Source organism: Pelophylax lessonae, assembly GCF_965119305.1.
Source record: "Pelophylax lessonae genome assembly, chromosome: 13".
Classification (NCBI taxonomy): Eukaryota; Metazoa; Chordata; class Amphibia; order Anura; family Ranidae; genus Pelophylax; species Pelophylax lessonae.
In genome coordinates this window covers 132167768-132187251 of record NC_138780.1, presented here as the reverse complement: position 1 = coordinate 132187251, position 19484 = coordinate 132167768, and the positions used below count along the sequence as shown (strand labels likewise).

At 44.6% G+C, this 19484-nt stretch overlaps 1 protein-coding gene across 1 annotated transcript in view; it reads right to left on the bottom strand.

Moving 5' to 3' along the window:
- STARD9 (StAR related lipid transfer domain containing 9) overlaps window positions 1-19484 on the bottom strand; it is a 297129-nt gene that overhangs the window by 12872 nt on the left and 264773 nt on the right. The window contains exons 24-29 of the mRNA XM_082274962.1: window positions 18194-18391; window positions 17780-17954; window positions 17470-17619; window positions 12706-12808; window positions 7168-7316; window positions 5384-5448 (exon numbers count right to left, since the gene is read on the bottom strand). Of these exons, the coding sequence (XP_082131088.1) occupies window positions 5384-5448; window positions 7168-7316; window positions 12706-12808; window positions 17470-17619; window positions 17780-17954; window positions 18194-18391 (840 nt within the window). The remainder of the gene's footprint in view (window positions 1-5383; window positions 5449-7167; window positions 7317-12705; window positions 12809-17469; window positions 17620-17779; window positions 17955-18193; window positions 18392-19484) is intronic.

Genomic DNA, 19484 nt, shown 5'->3' with positions numbered 1-19484 from the left:
AATACCCATTGTTTGCTCTTGTTCTTTTCTTCTCACTTTGCTTTATTAGATTAATGTTTGTCATCACAACACAGAATTCATGAGTAAAAGCTGCACTGTAATGTAGTCTAGTTACTCTTCCACCTAACATTTAATAATATCACCTTCCCCATAGTGACTGCTATGGGATACATGTGTATGGGTTCAGTTTTGGGTTTTACTCTTAAAGTAAACCTGTGTCTGAACTATGGACATTCAAAGATTTACATATTCCTAACAAGCAGTCAAAAAACTTATATAAAATATAAAAAAATAGATTATGGGAGATTTCCTTTAGTGCAGGGCAAAGCACAGAGTATGCATCTAGGTGTTGCAGTGCACTAAAAGGCAGATGCATTGCAGATGTGCATTGGTGCAATTAACTTTGGATCTCAATGCACATACTATATACAGCAGCCTTTTAAACCAGGGTGCCAGGAACCCTGGGGTGCCTTCTAAGTTCTTCAGAGGTGCCTTGGCAAAATGTCTAAAAAGTGCCCCAAATTACTCAAATAATGTAAAGTCGAAATTTTTTTATTGTGCAGCATTAAAAACCTTGGGCATGGCTTGGGTCAGCTAACCACCAATGACATCATAGGTTCATAAGGAGGATGTCAGGCGCATGGTGGGTCGGGTACGGGTCACGTTAGAGAGAAACTGAGGGAGAAGAGAAATGCTGAAATACTAGTCAGTTCCAGTATGCAAAAATCTATTTGCTTTGGAGAAATAAATCACCTCTAATGTTGGGTGACCTATCTGTGTAGACGCTGCTGTGTTATGAAAAAAGTATTCTTTTTGTTTTTTACATTTTAGAATGTAAAAAAACGAGGGAGTGCAAGGAGGTTGTGCAGAATTTTAAAGGGTGCCTTGACTAAAACCTTGACTGGTATAGAGTATGTTGTCTTATGTACTCAGCCAATGTGTTTTAATGTGTGATGTTATATCACACCAGTGTTGCCAACCCCCCCGGAGGTAAATTTACTGGCAGAACGTCCAAAATTTACGGACGGCACACATTTTTTACTGGCATTGCAAAAATGTACATAAACAGGCTGTTTTCAGTGCTTAACTGTGCAAATATCAATACTTAAACTATAAACATGTAGATAGTGCTATTAGCAATGTGTTTAGGTTAAACAAAAGTCAAAAACAATATTTCTCCATTTACATGAAGATCAGATTAATATAACCCAGCCAGCACAGCGTTCCTCCATATATCAGAGTCTGCAGGATTTCCCTTACAGTGTAACTCATATAGAGGAATGCTGCAGATCTTGATTTAAGGGGGAACTCTGATTTAAGTGGGTGCTCTGGTGACCAGAAACTGCCTTATATCAGAGTCCACTGCATTCCCCTTGACATCAGAGTTCCCTTTTACATCAGGGTCCGCAGAGTTCCCCCTTCGCACTGTAAGGAGAGAATCCTGCAGACTCTGATGTAGAGAGGAATATCAGGAACTCTGATGGGGGGGGACGACTCTGGTGACCAGAGACCACCTTCCACAGATTAATTACACTAAGGTAAGGGGGGGATTCCCTGCTATAAGGGGGAAACCTTTATATCAGTTCCCCCTTACATTATTGTATTCACCCAGCCCTTGCATCAGTGACCCCCCCTTAGCCTGGCCTGGCAGCGCTGTCACTTACCTGAGGGTGGTCAGAGGCTGCGGAAATGATACGGGAGGTGGTTAGAGGCTGCGAGCATGATACCGGAGGAGGTCAGAGACTGCGGACGTTCTACAGGAGATGGTCAGAGGCTGCGCGGACATGGTACAGGAGGTATTTAGAGGCTGCAGACACCCCCCCATTCCCCCCCAACAGTAGTGTCCTAATCTGCTCCACTTCACCCTCCACATCAGTGTCCACCTCTGCCACCATTTACATCACCTTCCCACAGCAGAGTCCTCCTCTGCCCACCTTCATATACCCTCTACAGCACTGTCCTTCTGTGCCCCCTTCAGCCCCCATAGTACTGTCCTTCTGTGCCCCCTTCAGACCCCATAGTACTGTCCTTCTGTGCCCCCTTCAGACCCCATAGTACTGTCCTTCTGTGCCCCCTTCAGACCCCATAGTACTGTCCTTCTGTGCCCCCTTCAGACCCCATTGTACTGTCCTTCTGTGTCCCCTTCAGCCCCCATAGTACTGTCCTTCTGTGTCCCCTTCAGACCCCATAGTACTGTCCTTCTGTGTCCCCTTCAGAATCAGCCCCCACAGCACTGTCATTCCCTGTCCCCTTCAGTCCCCACAGGCACTGTCATTCCCTGTCCCCTTTAGTCCCCAAAGGCACTGTCATTCCCTGTCCCCTTTACTCCCCACAGGCACTGTTATTCCCAATTTCCCTGTCCCCTTTAGTCCCCTCAGGCACTGTCATTCCCAATTTCCCTGTCCCCTTTAGTTCCCACAGGCACTGTCATTCCCAATTTCCCTGTCCCCTTTAGTCCCCACAGGCACTGTCATTCCCTGTCCCCTTTAGTCCCCACAGGCACAGTCATTCCCTGTCCTCTTTAGTCCCCACAGGCAATGTCATTCCCAATTTCCCTGTCCCCTTTAGTCCCCACAGGCACTGTCATTCCCTGTCCCCTTTAGTCCCCACAGGCACAGTCATTCCCTGTCCTCTTTAGTCCCCACAGGCAATGTCATTCCCAATTTTCCTGTCCCCTTTAGTCCCCACAGGCACTGTCATTCCCAATTTCCCTGTCCCCTTTAGTCCCCACAGGCACTGTCATTCCCTGTCCCCTTTAGTCCCCACAGGCACTGTCATTCCCAATTTCCCTGTCCCCTTTAGTCCCCTCAGGCACTGTCATTCCCAATTTCCCTGTCCCCTTTAGTCCCCACAGGCACTGTCATTCCCAATTTCCCTGTCTCCTTTAGTCCCCACAGGCACTGTCATTCCCTGTCCCCTTTAGTCCCCACAGGCACTGTCATTCCCAATTTCCCTGTCCCCTTTAGTCTCCACAGGCACTGTCATTCCCAATTTCCCTGTCCCCTTTAGTCCCCACAGGCACTGTCATTCCCTGTCCCCTTTAGTCCCCACAGGCACTGTCATTCCCAATTTCCCTGTCCCCTTTAGTCCCCACAGGCACTGTCATTCCCAATTTCCCTGTCTCCTTTAGTCCCCACAGGCACTGTCATTCCCAATTTCCCTGTCCCCTTTAGTCCCCACAGGCACTGTCCTTCTCTGGCTCTGCCGGGTCTGCCCCCTTCTCACAAGTTCCATGAGTGTCCTCCTGACTGTCCTCCTCTTCTCTAGCCACAGCTACTCTCACCGTGGATAGGCTCAGGCTGGGGGAGGTAGCAGCCGCCGCGGCAGTGGCGGGAACATTCTGGGCGGGCCATGGGCAGGGCACAGGCGGAGGCGGTCAGGCGGGGGAGGAGGAAGAGATGATGACGAGACTGACTGACTGTGAGAGTGTCCGGCGACGAGACCGAGGCGCACGCCGCGCATGCGCAGTCAGATTGTCTCGCCGCAGCCATCGTTTTAACGGGCACTTTTTTCCTGCTACGGGCATTTACGGGCAGGAGAAAAGTGCCCCGATTTTACGGGCTGTCCGTGAATATACGGACGGTTGGCAACACTGTATCACACACATTATGGCGAGAATGAGTCCCCTAAATAAGCCCTTACTGACTTTTGTAGCTGCAGGTACTGTGAAGCTATTAATCCTTAATACCTTCCTGATGGCTGTACGTATATATTTCTTGCAGCAGGTCCTTAACCACTTGCCGACCGCCGCAAGTACATATACTGCGGCGGTCAGCCCCTCACAGGCAAAGTGACGTGTATATATACGTCACTAGCCTGTGAGGCTCTGGGGAGCAAGCGTGCGCCGCCGGAGGCGCGGTACCACTCCCGCGCGGTCACGGACCCCCACCGCGCGTGTGACCGGCGGACCCGATGTTCGCCGGTCACTCGGCGATCGTCGGTGGAGAGGGAGAAAGGCAGGCGGCTAGTGTAAACAAGCCGCCTGTCATTCTCCCCTGTGTAGAAACAGTGATCATACGGTTTTACTATGTAGGACCGTTGATCATTGTTCCTACACCTCAAGCCACAGCCAATCACACTTAGAATCACGCCCCTAGGGACACACACCACCCCTCCCTCTCAAATAAAGTTAACCCCTTCACTGCCAGTGTAATTTTACAGTAACAGTGCATATGTATAGCACTGATTACTTTAGAAATGTCACTGGTAACCCCAAAACTGTCAAAAATGTCACCCATCTCGCAACTTACCGGACTTAAGAAATCTGCTACTGATGGCTTGGTGCCAGATACCACAGCGCAACTTCAGATGTCTATTGGAGCTTATGTCCTGTGCTGGGAACCTGCTCAATCATGTCCACACTGTCGGTGACAGCCCTGGTCCCTGTTTTACGATCTGAGGCCATTAGGACAAGCCCCCAATCAAATGAGCACAGTGATAGCCAATTACAGTGATTACATAACTGGAAAGCCCCACCATTAAGATTCACTTGAAGGGCTGCTGGTGGCAGAAAGATCACAGCAGAAGCTCTGAAGTTGTCCAAGTTCTGTTAGCAGCCTAGCTCCCCCTCTCAGCAGTGACCTAGCAGCCTTCTAATCACTATTGTAAACACAGGTGCTTTGAGAGGGAGGAGCCAAGTCAACTACTTCAGTGCTCCTGCTTTAAACTTTGAGGATGAACTGCTCCCACAGTACCTGCAAGTGCAGAGGTCACTGAGGACTTGTTTTAAAGTTCTTTACTGCTTGGTAAGAGAATATAAATATATGACTGTACTTAGCCTGGTCACAGACTCATTTAAAGTAGAGTTATGTCTGTATGTTAAACATACATTTTGGCTTTGAGCCATAAATGACACCAATATCGTTGTGAGAAGCATTGAATATAGAATTTTTATTAAAACACTAAAATCGTGGCATCCACGATCTAACACTAACCTATCTAGCCCTGTAAAGAAGAAATCAGTATACTTACCTTTTCTGATGCTGCTTCGGTTCGGTTCGGTCTCCAGCGGCAGAAGCTCTGCAGAGGACACAGCCGACAATGGCTGTGAAATTAGAAGTGATGTCACCCATAGAGTTACTATGGGGCTTCTGTTGTCGGCTGCCTCTTCTGCACCCCCTACTTGACAGTTCAGCATGGGACCGGACCGGAGCGCCTTCAGAAAAGGTAGGTATAGCGATTTCTTCTTTACAGGGCTAGATAGGTTAGTGTTAGATCGTAGATGCCTGTAGTTTTAGAAATTTTAATGTTAGGGTGGACTTCTACTTTAAACAGTACACCTTTGCTCTCTAGCTGTAAGATGTCAGTATATTCAATATGTGATATCTGCAAATGAGTGTAAGTAAAAGGGGAGCAAAAGAAGATAAGATTATATAAAACTCACATCCAACCGGCTGCTGCCTGGCCATTAAACAGGTTCTTTATGTCATATGAACAAGCAGCCATTACCTAGAAGAAAAAACATCTGTAAATAGTAGGAATGATATCAAGCAATACAAGTGTCATTAAGGAATGGCACAAAGAATGTAAAGAGGTGCCTTAATGATAACACTAAAGCTGTCCCCACATGTGAAAATCGTCTGGTTCCTTGATGAACCGAAAGAAATTCACTTTATGGGTGGCCCTCTTTCAACATCCTTCAATTAAAAAAATAGAATGAGTCAGTTGGGAAATCATTAGCTGAACAGCTGCATCCAATCAGATGCAGCCACTGTTTGGGTATTCTGACAGCCACTGCTGGCAGCTTTTGGAATGCAAAAGCCCAGCAAGGCACTACCTTAAAACTAACTTTACTAGCTGCATGTTGGTTTTACATCGACAGCTCAAAAGCAAATTCAGTTAATCAAGGAGGCTGATGAATGGAGACACAAGTGGAATAGTAAATATGACAATTTTTACCAAATATGGCCAGTGTGAATAAAATTTACTTCCTCGGCACATACAAAAATTTACAATCACAATAATGAGATGTGGACGTATACAAAATACTTTCTTGTGTATTTGGCTAAGTGCTGATGAGCAGCAATTGGATAACAACCCTCCCTCTCTTCATCTCTTTGCTCTTTATTTCTCCCAAGGTCCGCACACGAGAGAGTTGTAGCAATAGGAATTACCATTGGGGGGGGGGGGGGCAGTAAATTGAGAATTGAATCCATTATGGTGAGTTTAATATATGCACTACAATATATACACTACTATATACTACACTCATCTCTTTAAGTTTCTAGCCACTGCCATATACTAACTTAACACAATGTTGGCCTTTCAGGTGACCTTTCCAAAGAAGAGTTTGCTGGCAAAAGAAAAACAATATACCTTATGAGCTGGGGTGCAAAACGCCAGGGAGGGTCTATTACCCTGTTTCCCTGAAAATAAGCCCTACCCTGAAAATAAGACCTAGCGTTAATTTTGCGGATGGCTGAAATATAAGCCCTACCCCAAAAATAAGCCCTAGTTAAAGTTGTTCTAAAAACATTTAATCCATTTTGTAAAAAGATTATATAATGTGCAGTGTGTCTCCTTTTGTAACTTTATTGTGGAAAATAGATTATTTACAGCGCGCTGGGCGCTCACATGACCTGAGGTAGATCTCCTCTCCTCTCGGTTTACGTCAGTGGCCCCTCACTCTGCAGTGCTGAAAGCGGGGAAGAAGAGCTCCGGTGGGTCATGTGAGCACCCAATGGCACTGTAAATAAGGTATTTTCTACTATAAAGTTACAAAAAGAAACACAATGCACACTCTATAATCTTTTTACAAAACGGATTATATAATTTTTAATGCCTTTAATCAAGGTTTATTTTTGGGATTACTGAATGTCCTAATGCTGACTCCTGAGAAGACAGGGGACGCAGGAACGTTTTTAAAAACATTTTATTGTTTTATTCCAGGTTTTTTTAGAACAAAGAGAGGGGTAAATGACACAATACAAGCACTGTGCTGTCTATCATGCCTTAAAGAATCAGGATTTTTTTTTTGTTAGGGTTACAACCACTTTAAGATCGTCATGGTGACATGACTGTTTGAATAAATGTAAATTATTGTACATGCCGTAAATAAATAAGACATCCCCTGAAAATAAGCCCTTGTGTGTTTTTTGTAGCCAAAATTAATATAAGACCCGGCCTTATTTTTGGGGAAACACGGTATACATTCTATAATGTGCTCACCTCTGCCATTGCGCTGGCTTGAACCTGGGTGGCGAGATCCTGATATAATACGGGTGTACGTAGCAGGGGAGTGTGTGGACCAGCACGGTGTGTTGGTGATGCTTCAGCTGCTGAGCTTTTATCGGAAGGTGGCTGGGCTATATTTGGGTCTAAAAAGAAAGATGATTGGTTATATCTAGCCAGTCTCTTGGCACATATTCCAATTGACAAACTACTTTTTTTATTCTTGTGGCTAACCATCTTATCAGGGGAGTAATCTGCTCACAGTGCCACTACATCCCTATTGATGCCAATGTTTTTTTCAAAACAGTGCATGTTCACCTGCAAGAATAATCTATTACAAGGTGGAAACATTCTGGGTATCCTCCTGCTGAATAGACTGGTGGGTACTGCAATGTACTCCAAAACAATGTGTCCAATCTGTTGTTTTATAGCGCTCTTGTCTAAAAGGTGTACCAGACACTCCAGCAAGTTGCTGAATTACCGGTAGAAGTCAATTGCAATAGCCATGCTACTGCAGATTAGAGTTAGATTATTATTAGCTACTGGTGACATATTAGGATTATTGTCACCTCCACTGGTATATCTGTGAGTATTACCTTAAAAGACAGCATATTAGTAGCCAGTACAGCTGCCTTTAAATGACTGCTGATTTAAAATGGTTCTAAAGCCTTAAGGTTTTTCACCCTAATGCATTCTATGTATTAAGGTGAAAAACCTTCTGTGTTGCAAAATACCCCCAGCCCCCCCCCCCCCCCCCTATACGTGCCTGATCCAATCCAGCTCTCACCGCTGTCTCCCTCCTCCCTGGGCAAACTGATAGAAGTGGGAGCCACTGCCTCCTGCTGCTGTCAATCAAATGCTGTGCAGAGGGGGCAGGACCACCCACTGTATGTCAATAGACGCTGATAGGGCGGCTCAGGAGCGAGCACGCATGGGTGCCCCAGTGGAAAGCGGCTTTCTATGAGGGCACTTTGCGAAGAGGAGGATCCCGGAGCCCCAACGGGGGACCCCAGAAGAAGAGGATCGGGGCTGCTCTGTGCAAAACCATTGCACAGAGCAGGTAAGTAGTATAACATGTTTATTTTAATTAAAAAAAAAAAAATGAAGCTTTAATAAACCCTTACATATATTCAGTGAATCAACTGGCCTCAGATGAGACACAAAGATCAAACAAATCCCCCTACATAAGATTATCTGCAGTCTTCTCTTTTCTACATCCATTTAAAAGTGCAGAATGTTTAAAGCATGTCTGAGCTGTCAGAAAAAGGGGGTGGAGAGCTGAAATCACTCTGCAGAGCTCAGTGAGGAGTTGACTACTGATTGGAGTGAAGGTACACACCCCCTTCACACAGGAACAGAGCTAAGGCTGTCAGTCACCTGGAGCTCCCTCCCCGTCACCTTTTTTCTGTTGGTGTCAGGAAAACTTGTCATTAGTGATTCATGCTGATAGCAGAGAAATAAAGCAGCAGAGAGAAATGACAATAGAGCTTTTAATTGAGACAAGTACACACTATAGAGGGATATGCTTTGTTCATATTTCATGTGTGAGATTTACAACCACTTTAATAATGCACATTAATACATGTCAGTAGGAGCACTGAAATGGTCTGATTGCCATACATGCCTTTGAATGTGCTACTACTTCATTGGCATTGTAAAATCATTTATTATTTCACTTCATAGTTGCACTAACATTGATGTTTAAAGGACCAGTCCACACAGAAAATTATACTTCAGTTACAGGAGAACTCTGCTTGGATCAGTCACCCATTGGTTTTTTTTTACTTTATTTAAAGTACCAACAGAATGGAACATATGGTAACAAACATATGTGATTTGTTGACAAGCATTACAGATCAGTTTTATCCTTCCATTTCTAAACAGTAAGGTCTTAAGTCCATCACAGTGAAACCTATAAACAAACCTATAAACAATAAGCTACTCCATCTGCCAGTTTCCATTTTCTGTGGGACAGGCAAATAATACAGTGCAATGACCACCAATGGAGAGAAAGCTGGGGGGGGGATGTCGGTGCCCAGGGAGTTTGGGGAGCTCACTGCCCCGGTGCCACAAATAAGAGCCGACCACATCATTTTCAGGATTCCCATATAGGAACCAAGGTGTCCAGATTTTGAATTGTTTTTCTGATTGTTCTTTCAGGTCAGCTGTTGTTGCTCCATTAACTCTATGTCAGCTCGATCTAGCCACTGCTCTATAGTAGGTGGAGAGGGTTTTTTCCACTTGGCCAATATGCAGGCCTTGGCTGCACTGAGGAAACCCTTGAGAAGAGTGTTTTTGTAGTGCTTAACTAACACAAAAAGGCCAACAGGTCATCTGCAAAATACACATCCTTCACCTTATAGATAGTGGCTTTGATTTTTGTCCAGAAATCCCATAGATGGGGAAGTCCCAGAAAATATAAAGTAGAGAACTAGTATCTTGTTGGCACTTCCAGCATAGGGGAGATATGCATGGGTCAATCATGGGACATGCAGAGTTTCGTACCAACAGCTCATAATTTTGTACCCGTTTTCTTGATGAGCGTTAGCTATGGACGCCTCATGAGCAAAAAAGAATCCTGTCTTTCTAAGGTGCAGGAAATGTTGGGGGGGTCTACGTATATGCCAACACAAGTATGTGAGATGCAGCCCAGGGCAACAACGGTAACTGGAACTTAGCTTGGAAGCTCCTGAGGGTATAAACATAGCAGAAAATAAGGCATGAGACACTAAGCTAGCACTGGAGCAGCTACCCCAAAGAGGATAGGAAACTTGTATTCCAATAAATAAATAAAGAGCCAGGGTCATCCAGTTAAGAGGAAGACATGAAAGCAATGTGTGGAACCCTCTAGACTCACTGCCAGGGCAGTCATGAGGTTTGATAAGGTGTTATCAGAGGCTAAAAATCCTCCCTTCCCAGGGATATATGCAGGATGGGTGGAGCAATAGTAGGGTATCTCCACACAGGAAAGACAGAGCAGAGAATAAAAAGACATAAAACAGGCCCCCGATAAAATTCCCCAGCCGGGGTCAATCGTTTGAAAAAGCCTCTGCGTTTCACTAGGAGCAGAGATATCCATGGTATCCATAAAACAAAGAAAGAAAATTATGCTAGGCCTTTTCTCCCCACTTAGCAGGGGAAGTTCAACTTTCCATCAAGCTACATTTGTTATAACATGTGGCAGGCAGAGCGCACCCCCCCCCCCCCCCCTTAAATTGGACTCACTAAGAAGTCTGTTGGATCACGCAAGAACGTGTGTCTTGAATGACATTAGGCTACAGGCACCCACTCAAAGAGGGTGTAAAAATGCTTGTATTACGGGGTGGTACATCAACATTACTATAATTCACCGGTGATCTCCCGCCCTAAATGTAGCCATGCATCCAATAGGTGGTAGGGCTGTAAATAAGAAGGTGGGGGACTCTCCCAGCCGCCAGCCATAACCAGCCGCCTGTACAGGAGGCAAATAACTTTCAAGTAATGTGTAAATAACTGGTTAACACTGTATCAATACCCCCCCAGATCCGAGGGTTGTCAGGCAAGAAGAACCATTTGTGACAAAGGCTGCTAAGGTTAACCCCAGACTAGCCAAACTCTGGATTACACATAGTTATACCAAACTATAATTCACCGGTGATCTCCCGCCCTAAATGTAGCCATGCATCCAATAGGTGGTAGGGCTGTAAATAAGAAGGTGGGGGACTCTCCCAGCCGCCAGCCATAACCAGCCGCCTGTACAGGAGGCAAATAACTTTCAAGTAATGTGTAAATAACTGGTTAACACTGTATCAATACCCCCCCAGATCCGAGGGTTGTCAGGCAAGAAGAACCATTTGTGACAAAGGCTGCTAAGGTTAACCCCAGACTAGCCAAACTCTGGATTACACATAGTTATACCAAAGTCTAAAATCTGGAAAAAGCATACATTAACAAAGTCTAGAGGATCATAGGAAGATCACTGTCACTGGGGAGTATCCACATGGAAACCGAAAGCTAGGGCTAGGTTCCCCTAGGGCAGGGATATGCAAACTGTGGCCCTTCAGATGTTGCAGAACTACAAGTCCCATGAGGCATAGCAAGACTCGGACAGCCACAAGCATGACACCCAGAGGCATGCTGGGGCTTGAAGTTTTGCAACAGCTGGAGGGCCACAGTTTGCATATCCCTGCCCTAGGGGCTTACATTACTTAAATGCATGTCAAGATGAGAGAGTACCAGTTTCTGGGTACGCGGCTCAACCAGTCTGTGGCTTTTGTTTTTTTTTCGACTAGTTCCCGGGGGGGGGGGGGGGGGCAATATTAGGATGTCCAGAGGGGCTATAGAGTAAACATAAGAACACTACTTAGCCGCCACTGTGACTACCCAGGGAAAGGGGACGCGGCACAGGACCTTGTGATAGATTAAGGGTGATATCCTAGGTGACCCCAAAACACCATTTTAACTAAGTCAATGGCCCAGCCTCACTTTCCCATTGTTTGGAAAGTCAGTACTCACGATATTTGGATGCTCATGAGAGGTGTAAGCTGGAAGCAATGGTTTCTGCTGCCAGGGAGCTAAAATTGTTATGAACCATCAACTGGTGTTCTGGAGGAACCGGACAGTCTCTTGCTTCACTTCATGGGTAAGAAAGATGACGTAAAGGGGCTGTGCTGACAAGCAGTCACTCCCAGGGTGCAGAGCTCACACGGAATGCTGTCTCACACTGCCATGGCTATTCAGAACTCAGTAGCAGAAGTACTACTAGTGGATTCTGCAAGATATACAGAATAGATGGATTCAAGTGGAACTAAAAGCACTATGTTTAAAAAAAAAACAAAAAACAAAAAAAAAAAAAACATTGTTATATGGACTGCAGGTAAAATAACCAACCTTCTATGATCTACTCTGTACATGCCTCATGTCCCACACAGAAGACAGCGTTTGTTTGTTTTTTACACCTGTATCATATTAAAGTGTGTCACTCTCATCTAACCGGATTTGAGACCACCCACCGCCTGGTTATATGTCTACTGAATTCCCTTTGTATAGTTGCAAGGGAGTAGGTTACTAAAGAACCAAGCTGCTCTTAAGCATGTCAAATCCACTACCAAGACTAATGTGGTGCAACTCTTTGCAGCTTTCTCCTGTAAGTCCAGGTGAAAAGGAGGGAGCCGGGGGTTGGGTGAAACCTTGACACCCTTGAATCACAGGAAGTGGGTTGAATGATGCTGGGCATCATTTAACCTAGGAAGACAAGCATAGCTGATTAGGTGACCAGCTGATTATGCAAGAAGAAACAGTGGAGATAGGATGGAGTATAGCAGTCGGAGCTTCTGTTTTATTTTTAGGCTGTACTGGGGCTGGTTTCTTTTAATCTATGCCCTAGCTCGACACAGAGTATTTAGCACCTGCCAAATACTAAAATATCATGTTTGGGATGACTGACCCACAGAGCATATCTGAGATTTATGCTATGTATTACTTTTTGACAGACTCCAATACCTCAGTAAGTTGCCCATCATCCTCACTGTGTACAATGTATTGTGGGTCACATACCATGCACTGAAGCATTCTGAGTGGGGGGCAGAAGAAAACAGTTTCTCACTGCAGTTCTTCCTCTTCCAGAACCCATTTCCAAGTCCAAGCCCACTGGCGAAGTCTATAATAAAAGGAACACAAAAATATTCAGTCCTTCCAGTGAGCACACATGAAGATTTTTACAGGGACGTTAGTACTTTATTAGCATAATGGCCTGGTTTTGTAGGCTTTGGGCTTCTGATAATGGCATCAATTTGATATCAGTCTGAAATGCTTCTGAAATAATTCAGAATGCATTGACAGGTACATTTAACCTGCAGCTGACTTCCTTCTGACCTGCATTTGACCTGCTTTGAACAGGTTTGGAATCTAATAGATCTGTATGAGAATACAAAATCTGTCTGACATAAAAAAAAAAACATAAACACAGATCTTTATTATTTTAATCACACATGTCTCCAACAATGTCATTGTATGTCAATAATGTGCTTATTTCCAGAACTTAAAGAAGGCTGCCACTTTCTGAGTATTTCACTTGGCATTTTCAGTGCCTTAGATGGAACCAGAGCTATGACTCAACTCGCTTGCTAAAAAAAGACATGTAGAGTGGTAAAACAGAGGCCACTCCATCATCTAAATATGTGCCACTGCTCTTTGTATGTAGAAAAAACCTTTTTTTTTTTTTTTTTTAATTCAATGTTTATTGGGAGAGGAAAAAGCATACATTGGAGTCAAGATCAACAATACAGGATCATATACATAGTTCTAGACACAACTCAGATCCAGAATGAGTGCTAGCAAACACATAATATACAACGTCAGAACAGGAGAGCAGTGGGAGAAGACATCACATCAAGGTGCCACGGAAGGCCAGGCCCCCAGAGAGGCCCCCCCTCCCCCCCACCAGCATCTCCTATGTGGCCGGGATACGGAGGCGAGGAGGAAACACCCCAGCAGGCCCAACCCCCCCGCAGTCTATCAGGGAGGACCCAGGTACGAGTGCCCGTAAGAAGAGACCGACAAATAAAAGAAAAAGTGTAGCAAATCCTATGCTCCCGCCTCTCCCATTTCTTTTTACTGAGAAGGTGGGACAAACCCACAGGGTGAGAGGGAAAAAGGCAGTGACAGTAGAGGGGGGTAGTAGAAATAAAAAGGGGGGGAAAAGGAAGGGGGGGACTGGGGGGAGGGAAGGATAAGGAGAGAGATGACCACCCAGTCCGCAGATATCAAGCTAGACCACCAAGTCCTTGTATTCTGCGGAAAAGCTGAATTCATGCCAGTAGTACCATCTTTTGAGGAACTTCTCCCTCGTGCCCCATTCGGTAGCCACAAGATCTTCCATCTCATTGATAGTGGCCACTTTCCGCAGCCATATAGCCACCGTGGGAGGCTGCGACTGCTTCCAGAGAAGAGGGATACAACTTTTAGCCGCCGTAAAGAGGAACGGCAAGATGGAGTTCCTGTAGGATGCTCGTGGGAAACTGTTGTGGTGAAGGAGGATGAGAGCAGGGTCTAAAGTAAGAGCATGGTCTGTGAACTTTTGGGCAATGCGCAAGACCTCCGCCCAAAAGGGCTGTAAACGGTTGCAGGACCAGAAAATGTGGAGAAGAGAGCCCACCTCCTCCCCACATCTCCAGCAGAGATCAGAACAAGAAGGGAATATTCTGTGTAACCTGGCCGGGGTGTAATACCACCTGGTCAACAATTTGTAGCCCGCTTCCTGATATTTGGAACAGGTGGACGTCTTATACGTAAAAAAGAAAATACGATCCACCTGGTGGTCGGAGAAGGAAAGGCCCAGGTCTCGTTCCCAGCGGGTGAGAAACAGGGGTCGGGCGGAGGGCTCAGGCCCCGTCAGAAGGCGATAGATCAAAGAGACGGTATGTCGCAACGGAGAGTCTGATGCACACAGTTCCTCGAAAGGCAGCAGGCGCCTGTCAAAGAAGGACGCAGGTGGGAGGGACTGTAAAAAGTGCGCCAGCTGCACTTTCTGCTAGAAAGACAGAGCGGCAAAAGACCTACTGGAAAATAGAGTCTGTCGCGGGACCCACCTCCCCTGGACGATGAAGTGTCTGGCCTGATGGAATCCGCTAGACTTCAAGAGGCGGAAACCGTGATCTGTCTGGCCAGGGGAGAAGTTCTGGTTATCGAGCACCGGGAACAGAGGGGAAGGGAGCGAAGAAATCAAGCCCTCTCCGCAGATCTTACGACCAATTCTCAAGGTGGCCCCCACAGTCGGGTGATCCAGAAAAAACCTTTTTAACTCTGCCTCAAGGTAAGATTTCTCTTTCAAAAAAAAATAGGCAATATACCCTAAAATTAGGACAGTACAGGCAGGGCATAAATTAATACTACATTAATAATAATTCATTTTTCGAAGGTACTGTAACAGGCCAGAAAAGTTTATTTTTGAGCAGCACAAGTGTCATATGAACACTGCTGCCACCAAAGCTTTACAGGTGCATCTCAAAAACTTAGAATATTATCAAAAAGTTAATTTATTTCAGTAATTCAATTCCAAAAGTGAAACTCATATATTTTTATCGATGTGTTACACACAGAGTGATATATTTTAAGCATTTCTTTCTTTTAAATTTGATGATTATGACTTAAAGCTAATGAAACCCCAAAACTCAGTATCTCAGCAAATTAGAATAATGTAAAAAAAAAGTTCAATATTGTAGACTCATGGTGTCACACTCTAATCCGATAATTTACTCAAAACACCTGTTAGGCTGCATTCACATGTCAGCTTCTTTGGAGCGTATTGCGTCCCGCGATTTTGTTTGCGCGATGTTGCCGCGATTCGGCAGGCGGAAATCGCGGCAACTTCGCTCGGCGTTTGGGGGGCTATTGCAAATCAACGGGCAACGCTAGGCGTCCCGCGATTTGCAATAATCTCCGGATCGCGGGCGGAACCGCGGCGGTTCTGCCCGCGATCCAAACGCTGACATGTGAATGCAGCCTTAAGGTTTCCTGAGCCTGATGAAGGAGGAGGTCCTCCGAAACGACGTTGCAGCCCGCCCTCCACTCTTGGTTCAGTGTTCGTTCCTGTCGGCTTCCGTGGAGGAACCGACAGACTTGTCCTTTCTACTTCCGGTTTCCGTGTCATTACCTCCCTGCTGCACAGCGGATTGCGGTGAGGCTGCCCAGCCAGGGAGCCCACGCCATTTGCGGCATCACCCGGTATTGCCGGTATCCAGGACTGCCTTCACCATTATACAGGACCCAGATGCGATTATCCTTCATCTTGCATCTTCCATCGGATTCACTGTGGGGACTGTCCTTTTGCACCATGCATGCTGTCTTATTGGAATACCTGTTTTTAACATGTAAGTTACTACATTAAATTATACAGCTGTTTATCTACCTTTATGACTTGGCGCCCTTGTTCTTTTTCAAGGTTTCCTGAGCCTTTAATGGTCTCTCAGTCTGGCTCGGTAGGTTACACAATCATGGGGAAGACTGCTGACTTGACAATTTTCCAGAAGACAGTCACTGACACCCTCCACAAGGAGGGTAATTCACAAAAGGACATTGCTAAATAAGCTGGCTGTTCACAGAGTGCTGTATCCAAGCATATTAATGGAAAGTTGAGTGGAAGGAAAAAGTGTAGTAGAAAAAGGTGCACAAGCAACATGGATAACTGCAGCCTTGAGAGGATTGTGAAGCAAAGGCCATTCAAGAATTTGGTGTCAGTGCTTTAAGAACCACCACACACAGACATATCCAGGACATGGGCAACAAATGTTGCATTCCTTGTATCAAGCCACTCCTGAACCAGGGACAACGTCAGAAGCATCTTACCTTGGCGAAGGAGAAAAAGGACTAGACTGTTGCTCAGTGGTCCAAAGTCGTCTTTTCGGATGAAAGTAAATTTTGCATTTCAAAAAAAGGTCTCAGAGTCTGGAGGATGTGTGGAGAGGCACAGAATCCAAGTTACATGAGTTCTAGTGTGAAGTTTCCATAGTCAGTGATGATTTGAGGAGTCATGTCACCTGCTGGTCAAAAGTCAGCGCAGCCCTCTACCAGAAAATTCTAGAGCACTTCAAGCTTCCCTCTGCTGACCAGCTTTTGGGGATGCTGATTTAATCTTCCAGCAGGACTTGGCACCTGACCACACTGTCAAAAGTACCAATACCTGGTTTAATGATCATGGTATCACTGTGCTTGATTGGCCAGCAAATTCGTCTGACCTAAACCCCATAGAAAATCTGTGGGGTACTGTCAAGAGGAAGATGAGAGACACCAGATCCAACAATGCAGACAAGCCAAAGGCCGCTATAAAAGCAACCTGGGCTTCCATAACACCTTAGCAGTGCCACAGGCTGATCGCCTCCATGCCATGCCGCATTAATGCAGTAATTTATGCAAAAGGAGCCCCAACCAAGTATTGAGTGCATACTATACTGTACATGGACATACTTTTCAGTAAGTCAACATTTCTGTATTAAAAATCCTTTTTTTTATTGGTCTTATGTAATATTCTAATTCTCTGAGATACTGAATTTTGGGTTTTCAATAGCTGTACGCCATAATCATCAACATTAAAAGGAAAGAAATGCTTGAAACATATTACTTTCTGTTTAGTGAATCTATATAATATATGAGTTACACTTTTTGAATTGAATTACTGAAATAAATTAACTTTTTGGTGATATTCTATTTTTTTTTAGATGCACCTGCATGTCTGACGTCTTGTCTGGAACTCACAAAGCATTTCTGCATAGGACCAAGACATACAGAAGAGATTCAGAAATGTAATGCATGTGTTACACTCACCTTTGCCTCCCTGAAAGTGTTCTTATTGTCCTTGGCAGGGGTGGCTGTCATGCCACTGTTGTACCCTGATGTTGGTCCTGAGGACAGACTGAGACTAGAATTGGTAAATAAAGTGCTGGTGCTTACAAGTGTCTTCATTTTGGTATCCTCCTATGAAGTAACACAAATAGTTTTATGTCCATTGTGCTTATTGAAATGTTTCTATATTTGTACCTTATAGCTACTTTTCCAATCTGATCTCAGGGAAGAAATACATGTTGTGTTTAATAGACAGACATTCAAATATGTGGGTTATTTCTTCCATTCTCACCTTCTGCATAGTGCTCTGCAGCAGACGTCTCTTCTCTAGCTCTGCCCTCTCACGTAACTTGTCTCTTGCTCTAGCAATCTCAGTCCTGGCCTCTTCCCGAGCCTTCTGATAATCCTTCAGCATCGCTTCAATCTCTGAGGGACACTGAGATGGCCTTCTCTTTGGTTCCTGAATTCTAAGATACAATTAGGATATCAGCAATTCCATTGCCACTGTGATGTGTGTCTGTTGATGCCAATGCTAAGGATTGTGTAGAAGTTTCAGCACAATAACTGCTAAAGTAAAATAATTTCCATAAAATTCTATTATGACTAAAGCTTATCTTCTGTTACAGAATTGTGTACACTATACACTAATGATGAGATCTTTTAGACAGGCCAAAATTCTTGTGGTGACAGCTAATCAATGTCATACCTGGTGCTATCCACAACGTCTCTTCTCAGCTGCTGCAGGTATTCCCTGCGCCGACTGGGCAAATCAGAGTCTCTCAATGATGACAGCGATGTTTGTGAGGCACTCAGCTGTTTCTGGGGGCTGAGGCTGCGGCTCCTCCTAAAACTCTGCAATCTCTCTTCTCTTTCCTTACGTAAATTTTCTATCACTTTCATATGCCTTGAGTGAGGGTGATGGAAAAGATATAAAGAAATTAATGTTTCATCTGCTTATAGTGTATATACTGTACCTGCACATTTTGAGTTGTCAATACATTCTATATAAGGAAAGTTATGAAATTACAATGTTTTACTGCTGACCTCCTCCTGAAAATGCCATTTGTCTGACTGACATGCTATATAGCTTCAACCCTGAACCCATACACAAATCAGAGGTTGTTACCTTACTTGCTGCCAACCTTTGCTTGGTGTCAGTGACCCAGAAATTACTGGAGTCAAGATCAGAATGGTGGCCTACCTAGCATTTCCTTTTTCTTTTAATTTTAGGTTTTCAGAATACATAGACAAGGAAATGTGCACAAAAAAGAGAAACTGATGCTAAACCTATGGGGTCAGCATACATAGCAGAAGCACACATAGGCCTACAAAAAAAAAAAAAAACAATCAAAATAAAAACCATATCCAATCACTGGAAGTGTAGGCAGGTAGATGTGTAAAGAGCAAATTACAGGTATTACAAAAGTTACATAGAGCTGAAAAGATAATACATCAGTTAATCTGTATAAGCAGGATCAGCCCATTACATCTATAGACTGTCAGGGTTGGTCCATTCCAAAAATAAAGGAAAATGTAGCTTGAGGTCCAGGGAGCCATGACCTGCCAAGTAACTTTCCGATGCCCCACTCACATATGGATCAAAGGCAGTGGCTCACCCACCACCTCCTCTGGTCCAGGAGGGGACTCAGCAAGCTATGTCTGCAGAGAACCTAGTCGAACCAGTAGAACCAAGTTTTACAATATTGTTCCTCCTTGTGATTGGAGGAAGCCAGTATTTCTTCCATGGTACAGATTTAACTAGAATTTTCACATGTAGGTGGTCAGCAATGGCTTTTTATCTATTTCCCTTAGACATGACACTTTCATAAAAACAATATAAATCAAAACAAAACAATCATGGCTATAAAGAACTGTATATTTCTACCTTACTTCTAATAAATCCCACCGCACCAGAAGAATACAATGGTGGGGGTGAGAAGCATTGAAGATCTAGGCAAAAAGAGGATACAGCAGCATGAAGGACACATCTCACCAAA